General features: G+C 32.4%; 1 protein-coding gene across 1 annotated transcript in view; it reads left to right on the top strand.

Moving 5' to 3' along the window:
* The window catches only part of LOC114326100 (heterogeneous nuclear ribonucleoprotein H), a 35,327-nt gene extending 18,581 nt beyond the window's left edge, over positions 1–16,746 (top strand). The window contains exons 4-7 of the mRNA XM_028274325.2: positions 6,398–6,536; positions 11,562–11,773; positions 11,833–12,014; positions 16,022–16,746. Coding sequence (XP_028130126.1) covers positions 6,398–6,536; positions 11,562–11,773; positions 11,833–12,014; positions 16,022–16,246 — 758 coding nt within the window. The 3' untranslated portion in view covers positions 16,247–16,746. The remainder of the gene's footprint in view (positions 1–6,397; positions 6,537–11,561; positions 11,774–11,832; positions 12,015–16,021) is intronic.
* Positions 16,747–18,204: the final 1,458 nt, after the last annotated feature.

The following is an 18,204-nucleotide window of genomic DNA, read 5'->3' as shown; positions in this document are numbered from 1 at the left end:
TAACAAAGAGTCTACAAATTATCTTTGCAAAACAGAAAATGAAACAATTTTTAATGGTTTGATCTGTTTTTTATTATATATTTTTCAATAATGTAATCTCTAAAAATTCAACGCAAAGTCTTTTAGAATTTAGCTTATTTTGTAAAAGTATTTGTTGACACTTTGTATGTTTGACAAGTCAAGATATTTTTATTTTTGAACTATATGCCATGTAATCTATTAGTGCAGTGATCGTTTAACAATTTGGAATAATAACATTTAACTACAGAGATAGTAGATAGCTTTTGGGAGCAGAAAGTTACAAATGTGTAAGATGAATGTATCAGATTCATGTTTTTGGGTAATAAACAGCAAAATAATGTAATAATTAGCTCAAGACCTTGGAAATTTTTAATTTATAAACAGACATTTTATTATTATTTTCATATTGTCTTGAAGGATTTTCGTTACATTCTTAGTCACTTGAAATCGATACATTACTCAATTTTCTACAGAAAAACAAAGAACATTATATATATTTTTTAATTAACTGCAATTTTAGGGTTAACTGCATTTTTTATAAATATGACTACACTAATATATAATGTGGTATATACATGTTGTCCAGTTAGGATCTATCCAAAAGTAGCTTACGATCATTGTAGTGAATCCTGAAATTGGATTTTTATATCAATATATTAAGAAAGTTGTTTATTACTACAATTTCGATATGTCAAAATGAAAGCTCAAAATTCTTTTTTTCTTTTGTTTTTCAAAATGTTTATACCGCTTATCTTGTAAAGTATCATGTCTATGACGCAAATTAATAACAAATGAAATTTCTTATCTTGACATGCTTGTGCAATTATTGGTAAAAACAATTTTTCTATTGGATTAAAGTAAATATTTTATAAAAAATGTGGAAAAATAGAGATTTCTATAAAAATCTAAATTCCAGCTCACTACAACCAAGCCTAAATAGATTCTAGTTGGTTTATTTTGATTAAAAATTTGACTTTGTCTACAGGATATTACAAATCTATAACAATATTATGATTTTTTCTGAATTGGTTAACTTAGTACTAGATTCTGTATAGAAATAGTAATTTTGGGAACTGTTTTTGTTATAGATGTGTAAATAAAATTAAATTTTCTTCCCCTTTAAGGTTTATGGTTTTGCTTAAGGGGTTTCCACTTAACCAGAAAGATAAGTTCTTGGTAAAGTTTGAACATCATTCACTAATTTGAAATTTATTCATCTATTTCATATTCCATGAATATTCATACGAATATTTTACTGTGCAACATAAGAAGTATGAAAATAAATTGCTCTAATAATTATTCCAATAAAAAGGATTTATTGTAACAATTTTCTTTCGTACTTCTTGTGTTGCACAGGAAAATACAAGGGTTGTCTTTTTAGTTTTGTTAATTCCCTGATACCCACGCATTTAATTCTTGATCTTTGGAAACGTGAAGAAGTCGTTGTTACTAAGGTCGGGACTGTACAGTATACAGTGGATGGTTTAATAATTCGATGTTTTTGGGGCGCCTAAACCTCTATTGTCTTTTGGGCAGTGTGAGCACTTCATTGTCCTGATGTAGGATGACTTACCGTGGTATGTTGCTTTGTATGAGTTTCGCAATAACTTCTGGTAAACAAACGGTTATATACCATTCTGCAGTAACCGTTCTTCGATCTCCTAAAGCAATTATTGATACATGAAAAGATTTTGACACCAAAGTTGCGACCATTTTCTTTGAGACACTTTGAGGACGGATCACTTTTGTTGGTTTTTATTCATCGTGATATACACACATCGCGGATTGGCGTTTATTTTCCTGTTCGCAGAAGTAAATCTAAGATTCATTGCCACTAACAATACTACAAACGTTTTTTGTTGAACCGTTTCAATATTTTTTGAAATAAACTACGAAAACTGCTTTTTGTTCTGTGAGCAAATGAGGAATCCAACGGGAAACTAACTTCGTAATACCCAGTTCTTCATGTAGAATCTTTTGGATATAGGTCTTTGAAATGCTCAAAGATGCCTCTATCTCCCGGTATGTTACACGGCGGTCAAATTGGCAATACCAGCCGGAAATAGTTGACAGGAGTGATGCTTCATTCCCAAACACAGAAACCATTTCAACGAGACATTGCTGTTGGGATAATCCTTTCCGAAAATAGTAAAAAATTGCTCGAAAATGTTCTCAGGTAAGATCCATTTCTCGACTGAGTTTACGGACAACAGTTCTACAAAAAATTGAGGTTACATTTTCGTCGGACGGTTTTATTGGTGGCGCCCTCTAAGCGGCTATATATATATATAGGGTGAGGCAGATAACTGGCCTATTAGAAATATCTCGAGAACTAAAGGCAATAGATTCATGAAAATTGGAATAAAGGGGTTTTGAAAGATGATCTATTAAATGAAAATATTTTCATCTCTTTGCAACTTCCGGTTATACCGGAAGTTGCTTATAACTTCGTTTTTTAAATGGGACACCCTGTATATTTTTACATTTTTGGATTCTCTTCGATGTCTTCTTTCTTAAAATATGAGGTTTTGTAATATTATACAGGGTATTTTAAAAGATAATTACGTTTTTTTTATTAATTTCCTAGCAACTTTCACACCCTGTAGAATTGGAGTAGTTTGACATAAATAACTTTATTTATGTTCAAATGATTTTAAATATACTCTACTATTGTTAAGAATCATTAGTATAGCTAAATTTTTAATTTTAGTATACAGGGTTGGTCGAAACTTGGAATGAGTATTTTCTGAGTTTTCTTAAATGGATCACCCTGTATTTTTGTATTGTAGTGAAATGATATTTTATAGTTCTTTTTTATTTCTTAAGCATTCCCTATACCTAACTGCTTTAATTTGTGAGTTATTGGTGATTCAAGCTAAACATTAATTGCAACAAAAAATACGTAAAATTTTATTAGGTTGGCCATGAAAATACTCAATCCCAAATAATTTTTCAGAAATAAATACATATTAATCCAGACTGGTCCAATACATATTAATTACCAATAGTGGTTTAGCTATCAAAATACCTACATAGTTAAGATTGTTGGTGCGATTAACAATTAAGCACAAATTAAAGCAGTTAGGTATAGGGAATGCTAAAGAAATAAAAAAGTACCATAAAATATCATTTCATTACAATACTAAAATACAGGGTGTTCCATTTAAGAAAACTCAAAAAATATTCATTCCGAGTTTCGACCAACCCTGTATACTAAAATTAAAAATTTAGCTATACTAATGATTCTTAACAATAGTAGAGTATATTAAAAATCATTTGGGCGTAAGTAGAGTTTTAGATGTCAAACTACAATTCTACAGGGTGTTAATAATTTTGCTACGAAATTAATAAAAAACGTAATTATCTTTTAAAATATCCTGTATAATATTACAATACCTTATATTTTAAGAAAGAAGACATCGAAGAGAATCCAAAAATGTAAAAATATACAGGGTGTCCCTTTAAAAAAAACAAAGTTATAAGCAACTTCCGGTATAACCGGAAGTTGCAAAGAGATGAAAATATTTTCATTTAATAGATCATCCTTCAAAAACCCCTTTATTCCAATTTTCGTGATTCTGTTGCCTTTAGTTCTCGAGATATTTCTAATAGGCCCTTTATTTGCCTCACCCTGTATAGTAACTGTACACCCCGATATGGGGCTAAATCGCGAAAGCTTTCTAGATCCTATTTCTTGGGAGGATCAGTCCCTTTTGTTTATGTTATCTTCTTAACGATTTCTCTCCATTTTTTCCTGTCTCTAGTTTTTCTCCGTCATTCTCTGACTCCTGCGTTTTTTAGATCTTCTTCAACTTCTTGCAACCATTTTGATATTGGTCTTCCTCTTTTCTGTCTTCCTCCTGGATTCCATTCTACCATAGCATATGTCACTGCTTCATCTCCAGCGCGCCAGATGTGACCTAACCATCTAACTCTGCATTGCTTTATTTTGGTCACGATATCTTCTCTCAGTATTTTCCTAATCTCTGCATTTGTTCGGCTTCTATATTCATTTTCCTCTGTTCTGATTGGTCCCAGTATGGTTCTCATGATCTTTCTATCCACTATTCTTAAGTTTTCTTCATCTTTTTTAGTCATCGTCATTGTTTCTGCTGCGTATAATAATATTGGTCTAATTATGGTATTATACATTCTCATCTTGGTTTTAATAGTCAGTATTTTGCTTTTAAGCAGTGTTTTATTTGTAAAATATGCTTTTTATTTTATTTCTGGTATTCTTTCACCCGTTTTGCTTATTGTCACTCCCAGATATTTGAAATTTTCTACATCTTCAAACTCTGAATTTCCTATTTTGGTTTTCCCTTTTACTGCTGTTTTCCCTAGTCTTAATATTTTTGTCTTTTCTTCATTTAATCTGAGTCCCATCGTCTCCCCTTTATCTTTGATTTCTTCTAGCATTTCTTTCATTATGTTTCTATTCTTTGCAATAATAACAATGTCGTCTGCGTAGGCGATTATTTGTCCATCTCTTGTTCTTAGGTTCCTTTTGTTTATATTTCGTAGTACATATTCTAATGCCAGATTGAACAGTGTCGTGGATAAGGCATCTCCTTGTTTCACTCCTTTATTTATAATGAATTCATTTGTCTCGCCTCTTTGCGTCTTTATGCTAATTTTGGTAGTTCGCATTGTCATATTTATTAATTTTCTGTTATCATTAGTTCTTTTCTGTTAATCGAATCAAATGCCTGTTTGAAGTCGATGAATAGCATTTCTAAATCTAGTTTGTATTCATTTACTTTTTTCATTAGTTGTTTTATCGTGTGTATAGCATCTATTGTCGATCTTCCTTCTGTGAATCCACATTGGTATTGTTCCACTCTCTTCTTCGTGATCTTTGACAATCTTTTTCTTATTATTGAAGTCCAAATTTTATACGTTGTGCTTAGTAATGTTATTCCTCTATAATTTTCACAAATTTGTTGGTCTCCCTTTTTATGTATTGTTATTACCTGCCCTACCTCCCAGTCCGCCCGCATCTTCTCTTCCTTCCATATATTTTTCAATAGTGATAGTATTTTTTTCTTCAGTTCCTTTCCTCCACATTTTATAAGTTCCATGTTAATTTCGTCTTTTCCTGGAGCTTTTCCATTTTTGCTCCTCTGTATTACTTCCTCGGGTTCCTCTATTGTTGGCTCTTTTGAGACTTCAATGTGTATTTCGTCTGCTTCTTCATCCACTGTTTCCTCTTCCTCATGCATTTCTTCTCCATCGTATTCCTCCGTCAAGAGTTCTTTGTAGTGATCTGCCCATACCTGCTTATATTCATTGTCTTCTACTATGACTATTCCCTTTTTATTTTTTATTCCATTTGTTTTACCTTTGTATTTTTTGGTTTGTTCTTTAATATTTTTATAGAAATGTTTCGTGTTTCTATTTGTTCTTTCCTGTTCTATTTCTTGCATTTTTTCATCTGCCATCTTCTTTTATTTTGTCTTATAATTTTCTTAGCGTCCTTTCTTAATTTTTCATAACTTTCTCTGTCTTCCTCTTTATCCATTCTCAGCCATTTAATTCTAGCTTGCACCCTTTTTGCTGTTAGTTCTTTACATTCGTTGTTATACCTTTCCTTTTTTGATTTCTACTGGTGTTTGCCTACCTGTTTCTTTGCAGCTTCTTCTATTGACGTTTTGATCATGTCCCGTTCTGATTTGATGTCCCCTGCTTTATATTTCTCTCTTATTTGCATTGTTACTTCTTCATATTTTTTTCTGATATCTGCATTCTGCAATTTATTGACATTCCTTTTTTTTCTGTTGATTTTTCTGTTTCGTTTGGATTTTAACTTTTTGTCTTATGGTGACTGTGACCATATAGTGGTCTGAATCCGCACACGTACCTCTGAATGTTCTCACGTCCTTCATTGATGATTGTTTTCTTTTGTTTATTAGTATGTGATTAATTTGGCTATACGTGATCAGGTGACCTCCATGTTACTTTATGCATTTTATGGTGTTCAAATTTCAAGCGGCTATATGCAAAACTAAAAAGACAAACCTTGTATTCGTTGTCGCGATATTCCAAAACAGTCGTATATTCATGGAATAGACTGTATATTATAAATTACAATAATTATTATATGATATTCTATTACATGTCTATACCTATTTTTTAGAGTTAAGTATGATTTTCTTGTGAGTTTGACATATAAAAAGGAATCCTCTCATATAAAAAGGAAAGTTATGTTTGATTTGGTTTTAAGTTAAATCCCATAAGCAAAACAATAAGGTCTAAAATTGCTATTTGTGCTCAGTAATGACTTATAATAAAATTTGAATATATAATTTTCGTTGAAGTTGATAAACCGTTTGTTGGCGTAAAAGGGTTTTAACAGATTTGGGTTGTTTTTGGGTAGGGTTGGAGATTGTACCCAACGGAATAACCCTTCTCACTGACTACTCGGGGCGGAGTTCTGGGGAGGCGTATGTTCAGTTTGTTAACCGAGAAGTCGCAGAGAAAGCTCTGCTGAAACATCGAGAAAAGATCGGACACAGGTGGGGTATGGGTATGGATGGGAGGTCCCCCATTTTATATATATAATTTTTTAATTTAAATTTAATATTAAACAAAGTATTACCAAATTGTACAAAAAATTCGTAATTTTTAGTCCAATGAGATTTATTAAACTATACGCAAGGAAAAAAATTTTCTGTAGTTGGCTGTATACCATTAATCACAAAAAATTTGTTAAAATTTTTATAAAGGTATATTTAATTAAAAAATTCCCCCAAAGGGCGACATCACAGGTCGTTTTCGAACTAAAGAGTTCATCGTCAATGAGGTTAAAGGGGTTTTACATGCTTCAGCAAAATATGGTTGCTATTTACAGTTTCTAAAGTGGGGTTCTGCCCTCTGGACAAGCAATCCACATGTTGTGGGGAGTCCTGTATTGGCCGATGTAAAATATAGCATTATTTTAAACATCACAATTAATTTGATATAAACATGTAAATTTTCTACAAATGTACAACAATTAAAGGGTTTTCACTATATTTTGGTGGTTCATGCATGCAAAAACCTGTTAACAGTACTGATGATGACTTTTTATTTCGAAAACTTTTTGGGATGTAGCCCTTCGAGGGAATTTTTTAATTAAATATACCTTTTATAAAGAGTCTTAACTAATTTTTTATTTATTAAACTATTCCTACAGATTCGATAACAGGAATTATGTTGTTGGTAGATTGTTTTTGGGGTTTATAGACTGATCTTGAAATATTTCTTCCTGGTGTTTCATCTGCAACTGCAGCGGACATTATCAAGTGTCTGTCAAGTAAGACAACATCTGTGATACAATTTATATCTGCTATTTTTTCAGTTGTAACATCAGGAAGATAAAATTCCAGACTGTGGTCTATAAACTCAGAAAACCATGTTTTATTAGTTGTTTGTCGCATACATACATTCTCTTAGTATTATGCATATTAATTTTATTGAATGATACCTATATTTATTGCATTTCCAATGCAAAAAAAGTCACAGTAAAATCATGGAAGTGAAAAAAAGTTTTAAGATAGGATATCAGTGGACTAATTGTTTTACTAATTTCTAAATAATATGTGGACAAGTTTGTTTTCATCCATACTTTAGTTTTCTTCATAATTCAAAGCTGTATTGTCGGTTAGTATTAACACTTACTATTGCGGCCACAATAAAATTATCATCATCTTTGGCTCGACAATCCTGTTCCAATCGACTATTCTGTTCGGTTTGCCATCTGCTGATTTTTAATATCCCTAAGTTGGTCTCAACTCCTTCAAACCACCTAATTCGCTGTCGGTTTCTGCTTCTTATTCCTAAATGTGTTCCTGTGGTTAGCTTTTTAACAAGTGTGTTGTCTGGCATTCGTATTATGTGTCCAGCTCATCTAAGTCACTGTTTTAATGAACGTTATGACATCTGGTTCATTAAAGAGTTGGTTCACCACGAGTCCAGAGTATACCCTATTTGTAAGGTTTATTCGTCTTTTAATTTCTTTGCTTGTTTTGTTAAGGGTAGTCCCTAGTGAGCCAAGGTATGTAAAGCTGTTAACATATTCAAAGATATGACTTCCCAAGACTGTTTTCCATTCCTCATATACTATAGTGTCATATACTATAGGTTGTAAGGACATGTGCTTGGTTTACTTAAGCTTATACATATACTGTTATTTTATTATTCAGAACTACAAGGGCAATGTGAAAAGTTATCAGTTAACTTTCAATATGTGTTTAGCCAACCACGCACTTCCAGTTTTTCATGTGTCGATACCACACAGTCTAAATCTGCACAGATGGCAGGATTTGTCAAATAATTGTAATCAAACACTAATTCTGGATGTTTATAACGATAATTTGTCTCGCAATATAGATCATTCAGCATAGCCAAGGATTTACATACATTGATTTGTCATACATTGAGACCTTTTATCACATATGAAACCAGCCTGCTATTTCCCAATTCTTTCTACATAAGGTGGCACGGTAAAGTTAAAAAATATTTTATACCCCGTATTAAGAAACGATTCTGCTTGGTGAAAGCATTGGGAATTATCTCCTTTCTTTTGCATGATCCAGAATCCAGAGTATACCAATGTTCCAATCACTCGGAAGCTCTTTCTTTTTCCATATTTCTCTTATAAGGTGTTGTGGCACCATTACTGTATAGTATACAGTGCTAGTCAAAAGTCCGTACCCCCCTCGTATCTTTTGAACGGTTATACCTATAATAGTGAAATTTGGAGGGAGGAAATAAACGGACGTAAGCTTCTTAACTAGTCATGACAGATGACGTAATAGTGACAGATGACTTTACAGCGCCACTGTGACAGATAATTTTAAATGGGACCTTATGGCAAGTGATACCTCGTTTGAAAGGTATTGAAAATACCTATTCATTTATACTAATTTTGTTTGAGTTTAAGCTAATTTTGATGAAAAAATGAAATAAATATAAAATTGTAGTTTCGCATTTAATTAATAAAAATTCAAAATTCTGCCTATGATTACTTGTCAAAAGGGTTGAAGTTTACGTAAAAACTACTAGAAAATTGAAAAACGTCAAATTTTTTGACAAAGAAACCATAGGCGGACATTTGAATTTTTGTTAATTAAATGAGAAACTACAATATTATATTTATTTAATTTATTCACCAAAATAAAAATCCACCTACACCCAAAAAAATTAGTATGGCTGAATAGGTATTTTAAATACCTTTCAAACGAGGTATCACTTGCCATAAGGTCCCATTTAAAATTATCGGTCACAGTTGCTCTGTAACGTCATCTGTCACTATTACGTCACCTGTCATGACTAGTTAAGGAGCTTATGTCCGTTTATTTCCTCCCTCCAAATTTCACTTTTGTACGTATAACCGTTCAAAAGATAAGAGGGGGGGTACGGACTTTTGACTAGCACTGTATAGTAGACACCCTCTTTATACAAGGTGTCCCAAAAGTAGTGGAACGGTCAAATCTTTTGCTAACTGAACATCGGATCGGAAAAGTGAAAAATACGTGTTCAATCATTTTCAAAAATTTATCCAATGACACCAAACACCAACCCCCACTGATGGAACATTGATGGTTCGTCTTCCTCTCATCTGCTTCGTCTATTTTGCTTACATTGTCTCTTTGGCCCTTGGTTTTCTCCTGCCTCATTTATATTTACTTATACATAAGTCATTTTTCAGGTTCGTCTTCAAGGTTAAATTAATATAATATTTTGTGCGGTTTCAAATTTGAAATTGAATTTGGTTCAATAGTTTTGGTTCCAGTCTATAATTTTCTGAGCAGCACAGATTTGCACCAAAACTTGAATATGTTCTACATACCCTCATCTTCAAAGTTTACCCTGTGCCGTAGCATGCTTTTACCCTGGGGATGCCATCCTATTACGGGGGTAAATTTTTTTTTCGGAGGAAAATAGTCATTGAGTGTTACATTCTGTTTGAAAAAATCCTTGTCCACATAAGTGTTAAATAAGTAGGTAATGGATAAAAACCGTGAAAAATTTGGTTCTACTTTATGGTTACTTACTCATTAGGATAAAGCATACAGATAAACAAAAAATTTAAAATAACACACAAACACACTTATTGGTTTTTTCCTTCACCTATCAGTTATTTGTAGGTAAATTTCATCCCATATAGTAATCGTGACAATTTTGCAACCATAGATTGTTCATGAATTAAAAAAAAACATCGCAATGGGATTTTTAAAAGGACTTTTTTGCTGGTGTAATGGAAAAAGTAACCATTTCAATAAAACAATATATTACGTTAAGGTTATGGAGTATATACAATAAATAATTATGGAAAAACAGGTCGGGAATTGTATTTAAATACGATTTTTTAAATAAAATATATACTTAATAGACAACACTCATTTCTACATCTTTCTTCTTTATGTAAACAAATTGCCCAAGATTCTTATGTTATACACCATGTTTTCCTTTCAAAAAATTGTTACTGACGATATTTCGGAGATTTTTTTGTTGCCCAATGTATTCACTGTATCAAATCAATTTTATGAAATCAATCAATAAAGAACAAATTCTGTAAAATATATACCGAAACCGATACAAAATGGTTATTAGTAAAGACAGAAATAGATAAAAGTCAAAAATACACCAACCAGATACAAACAAAAATAATCAGATGTACAAAAAAAATGGATACACAAATGGAAGAATGCCAGAAATATCATGATAGTTTTAAGACAATGTGTCATATTAAAAAATTAAACAATTAACTCATAATAGAAAAAAAACGGTAATACTGACAGATGCAAATAGGAAACTTGTGTTGAATACTACCGAAAAATTAAAGAGATGTACAGAATACATCAATGAATTGTTTAAAGACAATAGAACAGATGGAAGTAGAAGTAGATTGTATGGTTTTCAAGCTATTAAAAGAGGAAATGAAAATGGCATTAACAAACAGCAAAAATGGTAAAGCAGTACGTCCAGGCCAAATCCCAGTAAAAAAGCTTAAAATGCATAAATGATGGAACCTTAAACATTATAGTATACTTGTTTAACACACTGTATAAAACAGAAGACATACCGAAACAATGGTTACTCTCCACCTTTTGTGCTATATCTAAAAATATAAACGCTAAATACTGCAGTAAATACAGAACAATATCATTAATAAATCATATTCTCAAATTATTCTTAAAAATAATAAATGATCATATAAATAGAAAAACTGGAAGAAGGAATAGATGATAGTCAGTTTGGGTTCAGAAACAGATTAGGGACTGGTTCAGAAATAGACTAGGGAGGCGTTATTTACTTTTAATGCGATAGCTGAAAGATGCATGGATATTAATGAAGATGTGCATGTTTTTATCTTGACTTTGAAAAAGCATTTGACAAAGTAAGACAGGAAAAATTAGTCCAAATTGTAAAGACAAGACATTCCGTCCTCAGTTTTATAAAACTCGAAACGTTAACCTTAATTACCTTATTGTATATACACCATCTATACCAAGACCGAAACACTTTTCACTAATGATTTCATAACATTTCTGTAGATATATAGAGATTTTCCGAAGTAGCTTGTCCGAAGTGGACACGGTGATGAGTTTCCAAGGAAACTCTATGGGAGTTTCGGGAAGACGCATGGGCGGCGGATCCAGCATGTTCAGTTCCAGACCAGGGCCGTACGATAGAGACCCAAGGTACGGTGGTGGTGGTGGTGGTGGCGGTCGCTTTGGTAGCTCCAGAGGATCGCGCAGTTTCAAAGGTAATCCTCAAGCTTAATCTCAAATCGCGTTTGTTCTTATTGGACGTTTTTATCTGTAGATTACAGTAGCTACGACAGGCCCTCTCCTTGGGGCGGCAGTCAGCGCAATGGAGGCGATATGGGTTCTAGAAGTAGCTGGGATTCTTGGGGCGGCAGCGGTGGTGGTGGAGGCGGCGCCGGCGTGCATTGTGTTCATATGAGAGGCTTGCCTTTTAAAGCGAGCGAACATGACATTGCTGATGTAAGTATAATAACAAACCTTTCTACCAGATAATGGTGTAATGGTAGGGGAGCAAAGTATGCTAAATGTGCAGTCACTCGAGCGCTTTGGGGACCTATTGGGTTGTGAAGAGTAGGTCCTAAAACCAAAAAAAAGTTAAGTAAAGTTTTCCATTTTAGTGGGCGCTTGTCATTTTTTAATTTAATTTTCCATTTTCAATAATCGTTTTTTCCGATTATAACGCCATCTATCCATAATTCGAAAAAATGTTTCGAATAAAAGTTACTTATTTTTACGTAAGGAATTGAAATCTGCAATAAAAAATGAGGGCTCCTATTTACGATTTTAAAGTAACCCCCACCCCACATCCACGGAGGGACGTGTTTAGTGCCATTCGATAGATTTTTCAAAAATATTGAATAAGTGTATTTTACAGTTTTTCGATCTGATGTTCATTTTGCGAAATATCGCGGGATTAGTATTTAAAATATTAAATTTACCCCCCACCCCTCTCCGTGGGAAGTCGTGTTTGGTATCATTCGATAGATTTTTAAAAAATGTTGCGCACATATTTTTTAGTTTTTCGATCTGTCATTCATTTCGCGAAATATTCCCTTTTTTCTTGTGAAATTTTGGGACTCACCCATTTCCTTACGCCCGGCTCAAATCGTCAGATTTTTGAAATATACACTCTTTTGCTGGTACTTAACTTACCTTATCTTAATCTGACAATTTCGAGTTTTTTTAAGGATAAAATTTTTTTTTCGGGCCCCCCTTAACGAACTCCCCTGTGTTAAGAGCCAATATATGGTAGAGGTACATCTGCAGGGTACCAGGTTTCTCCCCATATGCTAATCTGACGCGCTCGAGTAACTGCAAAAATCCCCGCTTGGGCTCCCCTACCATAAGGCTTAATTGACTTTATAACAAATTTCGTCCATCCTTTGCGATTTCGTGTTAACATCTTTGAGTCTGTCCGTGTCACTCTTCTCTCCAATACCTTTCCGATTACTTCATCCCATTTCTATCAGGTCTTGCTCTTCTTTTTTTTTTTTGTTTTTGTATTGTATCTTTCATCCGGTGTAAATGACCCCACCAACTCGGCTGTGTCTGTTCCACCAACTCCAATGTGGATTGTATTTTCAGTTCTTTCTTATATATGTATTTCTTATACTATCCATTTTGGTAGCACCTTTAACTCTTCTTAAAAATATCGTCTCTAAAACCTGTATCTTGATCTTATTCCGTTCCTTTAGACTTTAGACCCATGATTCAGTGCAAAAAATCAGAACAGGTCTATGGTCTATAGGTCAAACTGCTTTAAAAACTTTCGGTTTTGTATTTCGTGATATTTCTTTTCTGTATATAAATTATTTCTTGTTCGTATGTGATGTTGAATTAATAAATTACGCTATTGTTCTCATTGTATATTCTTTGTATCATTCTTAGTAACTTGTTCTCCATTCCTTTTTATCTTTGTATTTTCCATATGATCTTTGTAATGTATCGACATGATATTGTTATATAAAAATAGAAAAATGAAAGACGAAAAGCACAGGGAAGATGGGATGTAGATAAATTGAAAGAGAAATGAGTAAAAAGAAGATTTGTAAAAGAAGTAAATGCAGAGATGCAGTTCAAGGAGGAACAAGAAATACAATGGAAAAAATCAAACAAGGAATAAAAAAAGCAGCAGAGAAAGTGGTTGGAAAAATGCAAAAAGAAAGAAGAAACAATTGGTTTGACGAAGAGTGCAAACTAGCAGTGGACGAAAAGAATAAAACAAGATTGAAATGGCTAAGCACAGGCAAAGAAGAGGAACGAGAAAAATACCAAGATCAAAGAAAAAAGACAAAGAAATTGTTTAAATCAAAGAAAAATAAAAAAGTTGACGAAATTATGAACGAGATCGAAACAGGAAATAAAAGACACAATTCAAAACTACTGTACCAATATTTAAAGCTACGTAGTCGAAAACGGACAACTAATGTAGCCATAGAAGCAGAAACATGGCAGAAGTATTGCGAAGACATGTATCAAGAAGCGGATATAGAAGAAGAAAGAGAAACAATAATGAACCCGGAACAAGGCGAAGAAGAAAAATTGACCTATACAGAAGTAAAAGATAAAATATGCAAATTGAAAAACGGGAAAACAGCGGGAGACGACGGAATTTGTGCTGAAGTTATAAAATATGGAGGTGAGGCACTATACAGAAAGATTTATGAACTAATACAGAATGTATGGAGTAAGGAAACAATGTCCGAAGAATGGAAGAAAGGAATTATTGTGACAATCCCAAAACAAGGAGACCAAAGGATATGTAAAAACTACCGAGCAATTAATTTACTCAATGTAACATACAAAGTAATGACTGGTATAATTAGAGACAGACTAACAATATACTCAGAACAAAGCATATAGAAGACTACCAGTACGGTTTCAGAAAAGGAAGATCCACGATAGATGCTAGCCATACACTAAAACAAGCGATAGAGAAAACATGAGTACCACGGAGAAGCACATATACTTTTCCTAGACTTTAAACAGGCCTTTGACAAACTATAAGTAGAAGAAGAATGATCCTAGACTTACAAGAGAGCAGAATACCAAATAAAATTATAAGAATAATAGAAATGACGATGCGACAATAGACACCGGAAGAGAGAGAACCAGAGGCAGACCTAAACTCAGATGAAGACAAGTGGAAGAAAGGTAGTGGAAACAGCTCTCAAGAATGGAGAAAGGTAGTGGAAACAGCGAAGTTTTCACCAGCAACTGTAAAACCTAACTCAGAATGGGATGACCCCCCACAAAAAGGATCTTCAAGTGAAAACAGCTTAAGAGGATCGGTACGTATTTTCGGCTGCAATGCTATTCAAATGGGGATTCATTTTTTTCGAATCCTGAGAAAACTAATAAGTATTTTTGAAAAATTTAAACCCAGAATGAAAGATTCCGTTATTAGTGAGGGCCGAAAGTCCCTGAGAACTTCTATAATGTTTATTTTAATAAGTTACATGGGTGAAAAACTAAGAGAAAATTTAATGTGATTTTTAATTTCAAATATATCATTCAAAATAAACTTTTTATTTATTCTAAGGGACTTTCGGCCCTCGGTAAAAATTTAGTCTTTCATTCTGCGTTTAAATTTTTCAAAAATATTTATTGGTTTTTTCAGGATTCGAAAAAAATAAACACAATGCCTTGGTAATATTTTCCAAATCTATCTTTGTCTTACGACGCACTCAGCCGAATATAATATTGTCAGCATATATTGTCAGTCAGACACTGACAATCAGTGACAATTTTAAATATTTGACATTGCATCGGGAGTATGTTGAGTTATTGATTAAATATTATTGAAATATAGTGTATTTGATAAATAATTGATTTAAGACGTGAACTTAATAAAAAGTTATTTATTGTGTATTATTTGTGGAAGATCCAAGCAGAGAATACATCAGGATAATATATTCTGTGATCCAAGTATTTTGTTGTTAAAGATGTTCAAAATTGTAAGCGTTCCATAACAATATATTATTAAAAAATCACTAACACTTTTCCTCTTTTCTCGACTGAGTATTAGTCTTTGTTGTACAAATAAATTATTGCAATCACTGAATACATAGTTAGTGAAAAAATTATCACATTTATTAACTGAATTATTAATTTCCAATTATAAAAATAACAGTTATCCAAGAACATTCAAAACCCATCTCTTTAAATTAATGATGACATTTTCAAGTAGAATGACATTCTAGTAATGTTTACATATCCATACTAGTGTGAATTTTACTACACGTAATTTGCCGCGTAAAGACAGAAAAAGTAGAGATACACGTAAAATATTTGCGAATTATGTACCCATAGCCTTAAGCTTCCTCGGGAGCGTATAGCGTGTATACATAAGTATTATTTCGAGCTTTAAAATAACAACTATAAACTTGGTTGACCAAGAAGAAAGCTTCTAAACATTGTATGTAGATCATAACTGTTTTTATAATGCTCCTTTTTATTGTTTTCAGTTCTTCAAGCCAGTGGTACCAATCTTCGTTCGAATGATCCAAGACTCCAGTGGACGAGCTTCAGGAGAAGCTGACGTAGAATTCGTCAACCACGAAGACGCTGTTAGAGCCATGAGCAAAGACAAAGGCCACATGCAACACAGATATATCGAGTTGTTCCTGAACTCTTCAGGAGGACAAAGCAACGGAGGATTCTCCTATGGAATTGGTCGAAGACGAATGTAAAGATCTGTTCCAATTTTTTTATCAAGCACACAAAGCCAGTAGAATATCAGTTTGACTGTAGATTCGAATTTAATAATTAATTCACTAGTGTTGTGGTCCGTTGATAATTTTTTTTTGTAATTTTTGGTCCCTCGAGCAGGATAATGACGTCATAATGCTGCACTATCTATATATCACTTGAGATTCGTAAATACATTAAGAAAGTAGTCAGACTTATAGGCTTTTGTACTTAATGTTGTTAATATTTTATAAATGATGCAGAAAAATGTCATTTTTTCGAAAAATGACTCTTTGATTCTTTGACTTTTTATCTTTTTCTTTAAACGAACAATTTAGCGGGACCAAATAAAAATAGATAATATACGGTAAATCCTTAAGATATTCTACTGGCCAATGCCAATTTAATATCACTTAATTTAATAGCCTTTGGTGCAGTATTTTTTATTTCTCTATAATTGTAAATGAATATGCAAGAATTCCAATAGATTGTATGCAACACATGGTTTTGTTTCATTTAACATCACAACCCTTTCAAATCTAAAGTTTTATTACAGAAAAGTTAGTAACAAACGACCGAAACGAAAATCTAAGAGTAGTCTGGGCTGATTATCGGAGAATGGGCCATTTTTGGGAAAATTTATGTACCAGCAATTTTATTGCTGGAATCGAATTATAAGATCCTATATATTATTAATATAGGTATGCAAAGTCCTCAGATAGTGTGCTACTTTTTTTATAAACAAAATGGCGCACGAAAATCGTGTTTTTTTCAATTATTGCTCTAGAACTCCGAAGATTATAACTTTACAACAAAAACGCTCAAATAAAAATTCACCGTGATTAAATTCTGCATAGAGATGTGTTTTTCCCGATCTGTTCCGACAAAAATTTTCCTCGGAAAATGCGGGTTTTCCCAACAAAATCTTTAATTTTCAAATAAAGTTTTAGGTAAGTAATTATTTACCAATAATTAAATAATTTGGTGACTTAAAGCCTTCTTGGTTTAGATTATAGTTCCAGAAGCTGGTGAAAATTAAACGAATATTTTAGCAACAATTCAATTGTTAATTAATAATTTACGGTCGCAATAATAACCAAAATAATTATGATACACTGATCAAACTTTGAAATCTTATAAAGATGAGATGCCTATTTAACAATTTGTCGACAAAATATAAATTTTTTATTTTTTTTGCATAATCGTTAAATGTTTAAAAAAAATAGTTATAAACAAATTAACGTTTCTCAGAAAGTTTTTATTATATTATAATTTTAAAAAATAGCTAAAATGAGCATTTCAAATATCTTGAAAATGAATGCTTTAAAACTTTTTTGCAACCATTTGCAAAAAAGTTATGAAACAGCAAAATAAACATACGATTACTACGGTGTTAATAATTTTTTTTAATTCTTTCAAAGCGTAGAAGTGAGTTTAAAGTACAAGCTAATTATTTATAAAACAATATCGATTATCAGCTTAATGGTTATATTTTAATTAAAGATTATAAATATATTTTTTTGTAATTTACACGCGCGAAAGTAGAATAATACAGTACAGTAGCTACCCGCCCACATACACAACTCGCGCGAGTTTAAGCGTGTCAGTCGCTTCGAGTGAACATTTTATCTCCGGCTCTGTATCAAGCCTACTTTCGCGCTAAAAATTACAAAAAAAAGTATTTTTAATGTTTGATTAAAATATAACCATTGCACTAATTTTTGACATTCTTTGTGAGTAATTAGATTGTACCATAGACTCACTTTTAAGCTTTGAAATAATTAAAACAAATTATAAACAATGGAGATATCGTATATTTATTTTGCTGTTTCCTAACTATTTTGCAAATGGTTGGAAAAATTTTTTAAAGCATTCATTTTCAAGACCAATGAAATACGCATTTTAAGTATTTTTTTAAAATTAAAATATAAACAATTTCTAAGAAATGTTAATTTGTTTA

The sequence above is a fragment of the Diabrotica virgifera genome, chromosome 9 (genome assembly GCF_917563875.1).
Source record: "Diabrotica virgifera virgifera chromosome 9, PGI_DIABVI_V3a".
Taxonomy (NCBI): Eukaryota; Metazoa; Arthropoda; class Insecta; order Coleoptera; family Chrysomelidae; genus Diabrotica; species Diabrotica virgifera.
This window is presented reverse-complemented; position numbering and strand designations above follow the sequence as displayed.